Here is a 12736-nt window from a genome sequence, read left to right as displayed (position 1 = left end):
TCCTCCCGGGAGACACCAGCACTGCTTGCCTGCAACCCCTGCCATCACTCCAGGTGCTGGGCAGCTCTAGAGAGCAGAGCTTCTGGACACTAGAGGGTCCCTAATAAGCACACAAAGTTATTACTCCATAGAAATTATTACAAATATAAAATGGCCAAAGAACCTGGTACAAAACAAAATCCCACAAACACCAGAAAGAGGGCTAAGTGAAACTGAAATCACCAATCTTCCTGATAAAGATTTCAAAATAAAAGTTACGAACAAGGTCACAGAGCTACAGAAAAATATTCAAGACCTCAGGGAGGACTTCAAGAAAGATATAGAAACTTGGAAAAATACAATACCCTAGATGAAACATACAATGGAGGGATTTAAAAGCAGATTAGATGAAGTAGAGGAGATGGTAAATGAAATAGACAGTAGAGAACAGGAATACAAAGGACAGAGTATTAAAAGCAGCCTGAGAGAGAAAAAGATCACATACAAAAGAAAACCCATTAGGCCATCATCAGACTTCTCAGCAGAAACCTTATGGGCCAGAGGGGAGTGGCATGATGTATTTAATGCAATGAAACAGAAGGGTCTTGAACCAAGAATACTCTATCTGGCATGATTATCATTTAAATTTGAGGCAGGGATTAAACAATTTCCACATAAGCAAAAGCTGAGAGAGAGAATTAATCTCCCACACACCATCACTACAGTGTATTTTAGCAGGACTGCTATAGATGGAAGGCTAAGTAGCTGTCACCAGAGAAAAAACCATGGTAAAGAAAGTAGTCCAATCAATTACCAAGCAAATGCAAAATTAAATCAACTACCCACAAAGTCAATCAAGGGATACAAAAAGAGTACAGAATATGACACCTACCATATAAAGAATGGAGGAAGAAGAAAAAGAAGGAAGAGGAAAAACAAAGAACCTTTAGATTATATTTGAAATAGCATACTAAGTTAAGTTAGGCTGTTATATAGTAAAGAAGCTACCCTTGAACCTTTGGTAACCACAAATACAAAGCTGCAATGGCAGTAAGTACATATTTTATCAATAATCACCCTAAATGTAAATGGTCTGAATGCACTAATCAAAAGACATAAGAGTTAGAATGGATAAAAAAACAGGACCAATCTATATGCTGCCTAAAAGAGACTCACTTCAAACCCCAAGACATACAGACTAAAAGTGAAGAGATGGAAAAAGATATTTCATGCAGCTAACAGGGAGAAAAAGTAGTGGTTGCAGTACTTGTATCAGACAAAATAGACTTCAAAACAAAGAAAGTAACAAGAGACAAAGAAGGACACTAAATAGTAATAAAGGGGTCAATCAAACAAGAGGATATAATCATTATAAATATCTATGCACCCAACATAGGAGCACCTACATATGTGAAACAAATACAAACAGAATTAAAGGGGGAAATAGAATACAGTGCATTCATTTTAGGAGACTTCAACACTCACTCCAAAGGACAGATCAACCAGACAGAAAATAAGTAAGGAGACAGAGGCACTGAACAACACACTAGAACAGATAGACCTAACAGATAGCTACAGAACACTCCACTGAAAAGCAGCAGGATATATATTCTTCTCAAGTGCACATGGAACATTTTCAAGAACAGATCACATACTAGGCCACAAAATGAGCCTCAGTAAATTCAAACGGACTGGAATTGTACCAACCAGCTTCTTAGACCACAGAGGTATGAAACTAGAAATAAATTATGCGAAGAAAACAAAAAAGCCCACAAACACATGGAGGCTTAACAACATACTCCAAAGTAATCAATGGATCAATCACCAAGTAAACACAGAGCTCAAGCAATAGATGGAGACAAATGAAAATAATAACTCAATGCTGCAAAATCTGTGGTATGCAGCAAAGGTTGTGCTAAGAGGAAAGTACTGCAATACAGGCTTACCTCATGAAAGAAGGACAATCCCATATGAACAGTCTAAACTCACAATTAATGAAAATAGAAAAAGAAGAACAAATGAGGCCCAAAGTCAGTAGAAGGAGGGATAAATAAGATCAGAGCAGAAATTTAAAAAAATCGAGAAGAACAAAGCACTACAAATAATCAATGAAAGCAGGAGCTGATTCTTCAAGAAAATTAACAAAATAGATAAACCCCTAGCCAGACTTATCAAGAAAAAAAGAGAGTCTACACACATAATCGGAAATGAGAAAGGAAAAATCACTATAGACACCACAGAAATACAAAGAACTATTAGAGAATACTATGAAAAATTATATGCTAACAAACTGGATAACCTAGAAGAAATGGACAACTTTCTAGAAAAATACAACCTTCCAAAGCTGACCCAGGAAGCAGAAAATCTGAACAGACCAATTACCAGCAACGAAATTGAACTGGAAATCAAAAAACTACTGAAGAACAAAACTCTTGAACTAGATGGCTTCACTGCTGAATTTTACCATTTAGTGAAGACCTAATACCCATACTTCTTAAAGTTTCCAAAAAGTAGAAGAGGAGGGAATACTTCCAAACTCATTCTGTGAGGCCAGCATCACTCTAATACCAAAATCAGGCAAAGACACCACAAAAAAAAAATTAGACCAATATCCCTGATGAACATACATGAAAAAATACTCAACAAAATATAGCAAACCGAATTCAAAAATACACCAAAAAGATCATCCATCATGATTGAGTAGGATTGATTCTAGGGATGCAAGGATGGTACAACATTAAAAAATCCATCAACATCATATACTGCATTATTTGGTCCAAGGACAAAAATCACATGATCATCTCCACAGATGCTGAAAAAGCATTCGACAAAAGTCAACATCCACTAGTGATAAACACTCTCAACAAAACAGGTATAGAGGACAAGTACCTCAACATAATAAAGACCATGTATGACAAACCCACAGCCAACATCATACTTAACAGTGAGAAGCTGAAAGCTTTTCCTTTAAGATCAGGAACAAGACAAGGATGCCCACTCTCTCCACTTTTATTCAACATAGTACTAAAGGTCTCAGCCACGGCAACCAGACAGCACAAAGAAATAAAAAGCATCCAGATTGGTAAGGAAGAAGTGAAACTGTCACTGTTTGCAGATGACATGATATTGTACATAAAAAACCCTAGAGAATCCACTCCAAAAACTACTAGAACTAGTAACTGAATTCAGCAAAGTTGCAGCATACAAAATCAATACACAGAAATTTGCTGTATTTCTATATACCAACAATGAACTAGCAGAAAGAGAAATCAGGAAAACAATTCCATTCACAATTGCATCAAAAAGAATAAAATACCTAGGAATAAACTTAACGAAGGAAGTGAAGGACCTATACACTGAAAACTACAAGACACTCATGAGAGAAATTAAAGAGACACTAATAAATGGAAATCCATCCCATGCTCATGGATAGGAAGAATTAATAGTGTCACAATGGCCATCCTGCCTAAAGCAATCTATAGGTTCAATGCAATCCCTTTCAAAATACCAACAGCATTCTTCACTGAACTAGAAAGAATAAGTTCTAAAATTCATATGAAACCACAAAAGACCCCGAATAGCCAAAGCAATCCTGAGAAGGAAGAATAAAGCTGGAGGGATTATGCTCCCCAACTTCAAGCTCTACTACAAAGTCACAGTAATCAAGAAAATTTGGTACTGGCACAAGAACAGACCCATAGATCAATGGAATAGAATAGAGCCCAGATATAAACCAAAGCATATATGATCAATTAATACACAATAAACGGACCATGAATATACAATGGGGAAATGACAGCCTCTTCAACAACTGGTGTAGGCAAAACTGAACATCTACATGTAAGAGAATTAAACTGGAGTACTGTCCAATTTCAGACACAAAAGTAAACTCAAAATGAATCAAAGACCTGAATGTAAGTCATGAAACCAAAAAACTCTTAGAAGAAAACATAGGCAAAAATCTTTTGAACATAAACATGAGCAACTCTTTTCTGAACACATGTCCTCGGGCAAGGAGGAGCAAAATGGACAAAAGCAAAAACGAACGAATGGGACTACATGAAACAAAAAAGCTTCTATACAGCAAAGAACACCATCGACAGAACAAAAAGGCACCCTACAGTATGGGAGAATATATTAGTAAATGATATATCCAATGTGGGCGTTAACATACAAAATATATAAAGAACTCACACACTTTAACAACCAAAAAGCAAATAACCCAATTAAGAAATGGGTGGAGGATCTGAACAGACACTTCAAAGAAGAAATTCAGATGGCCAACAGGCATACGAAAAGATGCTTCACATCGCTAATTATCAGGGAAATGAAATTAAAACCACAATGAGATATTACATCACACCAGTTAGGATGGCCAACATCCAAAAGACAAGGAACAACAAATGCTGGTGAAGATGCGGAGAAAGGGGAACCCCCCTACACTGCTGGTGGGAATGTAAATTAGTTCAATCATTGTGGAAAGCAATATGGAGGTTTCTCAAAAAACTAAAAATAGAAATATCATTTGACCCAGGAATTCCACTCCTAGGAATTTAACCAAAGAAAAAAAGATCCCAGATTCAAAAATACATATGCACCCTGTGTTTATCGCAGCACTATTTACAATGGCCAAGATATGGAAGCAACCTAAGTGACCATCAGTAGATGAATGGGTAAAGAAGATGTGGCACATATACACAATGGAATATTACTCAGCCATAAGAAGAAAACAAATAATACCATTTGCAACAGCATGGATGAAGCCAGAGGGTACTATGCTCAGTGAAATAAGTCAGGTGGAGAAAGACAAGTACCAAATGATTTCACTCATTTATGGAGTATAACAACAAAGCAAAACTGAAGGAACAAAACAGCAGCCAACTCACAGACTCCAAAAAGAGACTAACAGTTACCAAAGAGAAGGGGGTACGGAGGGTGGGTTGGGAGAGAGGGAGCATTTTGAGGGGCATTATGATTGGCACACATGGTGTGCGGAGGGCTCACGGGGAAGACAGTGTAGTAGCACAGATAAGACAAGTAGTGACTCTGTGGCATCTTAATTATGCTAATGGACAGTGACTGCGGTGGGGTGGCAGGGGGGGGTCTCAATACAGATGAAGGTAGTAACTGCAATGCTGCTCATGTGAAACTTTCATAAGATTTCATATCAATGATACCTTAATAAAAAAAAAGATATTTTGGCTGAGGTACATCCTTTTGAGGGACCATAAACAGCACTCAGGAAATGACTCAGGAAGGCCTGGAGAAACAGGCAAGTGAATACAGGACAGAGCTCTTTCTGAATCTGGTTATTTTCACACAAAGGGCATAAGGCACATAGCCCAAGATATGTGCTGTTATTTTTATATCAAATCTAAATTCAGTGTCTTTACTAACAAGTTAGGACTTAGAAATTAAGAAATTTCTTGCAAACATTTCAAAGTATGTGTAGAAACGAGGGAGTGAAATCTAGACTAAACTGTGAAAAATGTGTATTACTCCAATTGTAAGCAGAAACAGAAATAAACATTCTAATTAGCTCCTTTGAAATAAATACTAAAAAGAAGTACTTGAAAAAATTATAGGGCAATATCTGAATAAAATTATTTTAAATCTCTCTTAAAAACAAATACTAGCTCTTATTTTTACAACAAATAATATCTGAGAGGGTAAATGATGAAACTCAATTATGTTCTGAAGATAACTTGAAGTAACAGGAAAACATAGGATAGTGCTTAGAAAATAGCATATGCTCAATGAAGTTTTAATTTTTGTAAATCTGGAACCAAAAGGATTTTACTATCCACATAAATAGTACAATATTTGCCCAACACTTAAGAATCAAATCAAATCATAGCTTATGATGGCTCTAAAACCAACTCCAAAACATGTGGTTTACTCTTTCAATGACACTTGTAAAATACTCATAATTAAACATCATAGTGGCATTTCTTTTTTGAATGACCAAATTAATGGTCAAATCATTTTCTCCTTACTAAAAGTAAGAAATGACACAAAGTATTAAGTGAAAACAACAACAAAAGCATGAAGCATGGCTCCTGGTTGTTTTTTTTAAAAATATGCATAGATATATGCACAGAAAATAAAAGGATCAGGAGAGCATAAAACCAGTAATGACTATTGCTGTAGGACAAGGCCATTTTCATTTTCTTCTTAGTAGTGGTTTTATGCATTTGGAGAAATTTTCTACTACTGCTACCAGTAAATATTTTTAAAAAATAATTTAAACAAAGAAAGATGCTACCTATGATGCCTCATTTTTGAAATCTATACATGTCAAACTATCAATATAAAAATCTAACATTTCTACTTGAAAAACATTTGAGAAACTTTGGAATCCTTTCTTTAGAGTAGGCAGAGGTCCTGAATTGAAAAACAAAAGACCTGTTTATGAACAAAAGGATTTTCTTAGAATTTTCCAAGTTACTGCAGTATGTTGGTTCCTCTGTCCACAGTGACATAAAACAGTAAATATAATAGGTTTTTACTGGTATTCAGACTGCCTAGTTGAGCAAATAACCAAAGAACCCAAACCTACAAACCATTAAGGGTTCTGGGGGCAGGGGTCAAGGGCAGGGAAGAAGAGGATATCCAGAGGCTTACACAATTCAGAACAGAGAGGAAATGTCCTTTTTCTTACAAGTGGCCACTGACACACCAGACTTTATTTTACAGGGACCCACGGTGGTCAGCTGTGCCTTCCTCAGCGCAATTAACTACTGAGCAGCTAGAGGAGAAACAAGCTTCAGGGAGAAAAACACCATGCTGGTTAACATTAAGTTAACCATATTAAGTTCTGAATTTTCTTGAGTCAGAGTTTGGGTCATGTAAAAGTAAAACTGGCCTGGAAAAAGAGAGCAATTTCTCACAGATTACCATTTAAATCTCAAATGACTATGTTTCACAGCATGCTCAGTACATTCCAGCATGTAACTGCATTTTAATTTCCTAAAACCACAGGATGTAAGTCTGATTTCAAATAGTGTCTGGCCTGTGATATTCAATACTGATAAAACTGTATGGTGTTCTCTGGTAAGTTCCAAATATTCAGCATACTGGAAAGGGATCTTCATTATTCTCAAAGAAATTCACTCTTCTGATTTTTGCAAATGAATTCTAAACAATGACTATCAAGAGCTAAAGCTACAGGAAAAGAACATGCCATCTATTCCACACTCACCAGAGTGTGTGTAGTACATATTTGAAAAAACCAAGCAATACAAGACTTTAAATTGTCTCTGCCATGAAATGCTCATTAGTGCTTACTTTGAAAAATGAATTTAAATCTACTAACATGAATGAATCTTTAGGTGAATTATTTATTTCACTTGAATTAATTTACTGAATTATTCAGTCACCTTATCAACTTCATAAAACAGGGAGAGCCTGTGATTGCTTTACTCTTCAAGTGGAGACAAAACCTTTAGATCCAGGAGGAAAAAGGAAAGGTGAAATTGTGTCATACATTTAGAAGGCAGAACCACTTCATGATCATATTATTATTCAATTAGAAGAAACTTATAGAGATAAGTTTTTATATGAACATGAGATAATACAGTAAGATGTTCAACAGTTTTCATCATAAGGGACTGGCTCTGACCTGAACTTGAGAAAAGCTAAAAGGAAAAAACTCTAAAACACTCTGCCTTTCACTTTCAGCCTGACTCCAAAACTGATTGACAAATTCATTATGTTTGTTTTTAAGCAACATTATCTGTTTCATCAGTGAGGTATAACATAGCATGAAATGATGAAATTCTGATTAATAATATAAGGTGCAGGAACTATAAAGTCCTGATTGTTCTATGAAATCTACATATCTAGAAAACCTGGGGCTAACCTCAGGGTGCCTGGCAATTGAGTCCTTGGGTTCCTCTAGCCACCCTCCATCAGATGCTACTGTATCATCATGTATAAGAAGTGCCTGTTCTTATTTCACAGCAGCTTTTCAAGGGATAACAGAATACACGGGTACATGAATCAATTTAAGTAAAATTAAACCTGATTTGTGGAAAATTACACATCTAAGAAGAAATGACTGCATTTTATCTCTGTGCCCTCTTTGTTTTCCCTGTTTGATTTTTTCCATTTACTCCCTTCCCTCCCCTGGCCTTTTCCATTTTGCTTTCCTTCTCTTCCCAAACTGAGACCACAGGGGCTAGAAGAAAAATGTTCATATTCTTAAGTAGTATGCATTGGGCATCTCTTCCACTGGGTTGGTGAGGACTCAGAGGTCAATGCTGCATACATGGGAGCATCCAGGAACCTCAGTCTGGGGGAGACACTGCATGGCACTATGGGGTGACCCACCCCAGGCATGCAGAGCACAGCAACTCACCCCTGGGGGACAGAGCTTCAGTGAAACACGGTGAAGGTGAGGAGGCCTAAGTGGAAGAAGACAGTGGTAAACCGTGCGGGGGATCCAGGCAGACCTGCACATTCTGTTAGAGGGATCAGGGCAAACACAGCCTACGGCAAAGTAGATGGGATATAGCGCACTGGTCTGCCTAACCAGCAACGACACTCACAGCAGGGGGCTACTGACAGCGTGCTGGTCTTACTGTAAACATTACAGCTCAGGAAGGTAGGTCCTATTATTAACTTAATGTTGAAGGCCAGGAATCTGAGGCCAGGAGATTATGAAACTGCCCGGGGGCACAGTTCACCAGCTGATGATGGAGCCAGGCTCTGAACGCAGAGGTCTGACACCAGGACTGTACTTTTAGTGTCTACACATACTACTAGTGCAGAGTACCCAAAGGGGAATACTCAGAGATAAAACAGGGCTATGCCTAAGAAGTAGAAGAAGGGACAGGAAAGAAGAAGTACGAAGAGATAAGAAAGTCAAGACAGAATTGTCACAAATCCCACCTTGGCTGGTTGGCCCCCAGAAAACCATTTCACAACTTTATTCAGTCCTGTTAGTGTTTCTATCTTCCCTACATTGGCTAAACAATCAAATGAACAATTTCTCTGCACTGTGGTGACTGTAAATGAAAAGGACAATGGCACCAACCCTCAACTTAAAACTAATCCGATGGGAGTGGTCAGGCAGTAAGTAGCAAGGTTTCTGCACTATTTCCAGAACCGCGGGTGTGAGTGGTGTGTGTGCACTAATGTGTGACATCTCCCTCTATCTTACAAATACGCATATACTCATGCACATTCTCCAACACATAAAAAGCTACCTGAACCCTATTAAGAGCCCACAGACACACACACGGAATCTAAAACAAAGCCAACAATTTCTGGCCAAGCTCTGCTCCAAACATACCTGCTTCTGGGTCCTGGTTGAAACGGCAGTACTTTGAGTTCTCAAGTGAAGGCAGGCACTGCTCAATGGGTACCCAAACATATGTCTCAGGACACAACAAATCAGAGGGTCTATACTGGCCCTAAAGACAAGTGAAGAAAAAATGCACAGGAATTACTACCACAGCAACTTTCTGGTTACAAAGCTCCAGGAAAGGTTTTAATCACAAATCTAAACAAAGGCAACGAGAAACAGCCTTACTGTAAATACTAAGCAACTCTGTCAGTAACAGCTCTCCCATCTCAAGAATGCACACTTTATTCAAAGGCTCTAAAAGTAACGCATCACCAGTTTGGGATGCTCATGTTCATTTTGAAGATTTGAGTTTCCTACTTTCTTTTGGAAGAGATACCTAACATGATTCTTGCTGAGCTGATTGCTAAGAATACCCAGTTTCAAAACCAATTGTCTTTTAAATGCTAGTTAATAACACAGTGAAATTTATTTTCATATATGAAAGCATTATATAATTTGTATATGAAGTGAACGCATTTTCCAAAATGCAATTTTGCTGTCCTTAGTCACAATTTTTAAGTCTGTAGACTCAACTGTTATTAGTCATTCCATTTTAATGTATTAAAAGTACTATTTTACCAACATATTCCTTGAGCAATCTAAATTGATAAATAGAACGTTTAAAAAACATCACAGAAATTTCAGAGGATCTGTGACAATAATCCTCTAAAGTGTCTTCAAAAACTCTATTTCAGAAAAAATGATTTCTATACTTAGAACCCAATTATGTACCCCAAATCTAAAAGAAAAACTGAACATAGATGAAGAAAAGCAAATCATTCGCCTACAGGTAATTTCACAATTAACAGAGGATGGTACAATTATGTGAAATTGTTTAGTAGAGAGTTCCAGAAATAAAAATTGTGAATGAAATTATTTAGTCGAAAGTTCCAGTTAATTAAATTCCAAATGTCTCTTCTATAAATTTTAAAATTCAAAATTCTTTATGGAGTTAGAGTTTTCAATTTTATTTACCACAACTCACAGTAAGAAACACATTTTACATCACAACACATATGCAAACGTAAAAGCAGAAACCAAGCTTTCACTATAGAGTGCTTACTCATGTTATGTAATTCTTTATTTCCTATTCTACTCCATTTTTTCAAATGATACTCTTGAACCTCCAAAATTGCTTTCAAAATCAGCAAATGGGTCATAACCTCAGAGTTTGAAAAATACTACGTACAGCAAAACCCTTTATAAGAATATTGCTGCTTTAGGGCTCAGCACTGGTACCCAGCTCTCTATCTAAAAGGTACTCTAACTAGCCAGCAATGTGTGAGAGTCACTCCATGAAGCCTCACTCAGAGGTAAAATGAACACCACACCCTCCCAGCATCTGAAGCATTCAGAAGTCTGTAAACTAATGGCTGAGACACCACATCAACAAAATGTACACAAAGTAGTTCCGCTTCAGAGATTGGGAGAGAGTCCAGGCAGTTTATGGAATCTTACTGGGGATCTAACAGACTGGATTAAGTCTAGGGCAGAATGAAAAGAAATGAGAACAATCTAGATGAAGGGAACAGAATAAAGACGCAGAGTTGGGCCTACACAAGATAACTCTAAAGAACAGAAAATAATAGCAGGAACTGCAGAAATGGAAAGGCAGGGTGGGGCCAGAATCTGGGGGCCTCAAAAATCATATTTTGGACTTTATTCTAGATGCAAAGGGAAAGCCTGCTAAGGAAGCAGGAACAGTAAATGTCATCTATAAGGGGCAGACCCAGGTGGCCCACATGCCCATCTAATATCAAAATTCGTAACACAGGATTACTTACAAATGAAATAGCGATTTACTTAGTGTTATAAAGCTAGATAGTCTGATATTTATTTTATCAAAGGTGTCTCTCTTTCCATTAACTCATTGCCTGTTTGATTAGTGGAAGGGGGAAGCATGACATGCTACTGTCCATATTAACAAATATGAAAACTAGACAGCAATCTAAAGGAGTGGTTCTAAACCATTTTTTTTTTCTTTTGGGTTATAAACAATTTTCAAAATCTGATGGGGGGGAAAGCTAAATATAAAAGCTAAAGATACAAAACTTCTAGGGGGGGACAAAAAAGGAGTAAGTTTTCTTGACCTTGGAGTAAAAGATTTCTTAGTACACAGAAAGCATTAACAATAAAAGAAAAAAGTGATTAACTTAACTTCATGAAAATTACACATTGTCTTCAAAAAGAAAATAAATAGGCAAGCCAAAGACCGGGACAGAATATTAGTAAACATGTATCAGACAACAGATTTGTATCTATAACATATAAAGAATTTAACAACTCAGTAAAAATAAACAATCCAATTTTTTTCAAACAAGGCAAAAGATTTAAACACTTTGCTAAAGATGTATGAATGCCTAATAAGCACATGAAAAGATGTTCAACAAAAGTTACCAAAACTGTAAATTAAAACTAATGACACACCACTGCATACCCACTAGAATGGCTGCAATAAAGAAAGCTGAAAAACAAGTTTGGCCAAAGGACTTAGTCTAGAGGTTGGGTAGCGCTGGTTTAAAATGATATAACCACTTGAGACAATACAAATATTCTTGTACATATACCATTTGTGAGTATGTCTAGGATAAATTCCTTGAAATAGAATTGTTGGGTAGAAGGGCTTTAAGTTTTAGAGCACAAAACTGTTTTCCACAGAAGCTATGCCACTTTACACTCCGTAAGGAATGTTACATTTCCAAGTGCTGATTTCCCCATATCCTTACCAACACAATACACCATAAAAACTTTTATCTTTGCCAACCTGAGAAATGGCATTTCATTGTGGTTTTAATTTGCATTGTGTATTTTTCCATATATTTAAGGAATTTGTATTTACTTTTCCATTAAGTTGGTCAATCTTATTACATTTCTGGTCTTATCTTATTAATTGAAAAACTCTATATGTTAAGTAAATTAACCCTTAGTTCATAAAATACATTGTATTTTCCTAGTTTAGCTGTTTTTTGACATGTTATTTTGCCATGTAGAAATCTGATAACTGATAAATTTATCATTTAAAAACATGTCTGGGTTTCATAATATAATTAAAAAGGTCACTATCACTTGAAAACTATAAAAAATTTTCATTTATTTTCCTAGTAATGTTATGGTTTTATAATTTTACATTTACACTTATGCTCTATCTGGAATTTATTTTGGTGTAGGTATAAGAAAAGGATATGATCTGATTTCTTTCAGCTGTTTACCAAGTGGCCTCAAGATCATTTTTTGAACAACCATCATTTCCTCCAGAGATTTAAAATGTCTTTCTGATAACTTGCTGAATTTCCATATATATTTAGATCTCTTTCTGAAAACTTTCTACTTATCGTTACACTGAACCATCTATTCATGTGCCAGTGCCACACTGTTTTAACTATCAAAGCTTTATATTATATTTTAATA

General features: G+C 36.4%; 1 protein-coding gene across 12 annotated transcripts in view; it reads right to left on the bottom strand.

Annotated features, from left to right (window-relative positions):
- The window catches only part of ATE1 (arginyltransferase 1), a 145482-nt gene that overhangs the window by 27528 nt on the left and 105218 nt on the right, over nt 1-12736 (bottom strand). For 11 of the 12 annotated variants that reach the window (XM_073240296.1, XM_037011139.2, XM_037011138.2 and 8 more), the window contains one exon: nt 9275-9395. The exons of the other annotated variant lie outside the window; for it this stretch is intronic. In XM_073240296.1, the coding sequence (XP_073096397.1) occupies nt 9275-9395 (121 nt within the window). The remainder of the gene's footprint in view (nt 1-9274; nt 9396-12736) is intronic. 12 annotated transcript variants of the gene reach the window in all.

This window comes from Manis javanica, chromosome 7 (genome assembly GCF_040802235.1).
Source record: "Manis javanica isolate MJ-LG chromosome 7, MJ_LKY, whole genome shotgun sequence".
Lineage (NCBI taxonomy): Eukaryota > Metazoa > Chordata > Mammalia > Pholidota > Manidae > Manis > Manis javanica.
Note: the sequence above shows the minus strand (reverse complement) of the source record. Positions and strands in the feature narration are given on the sequence as shown.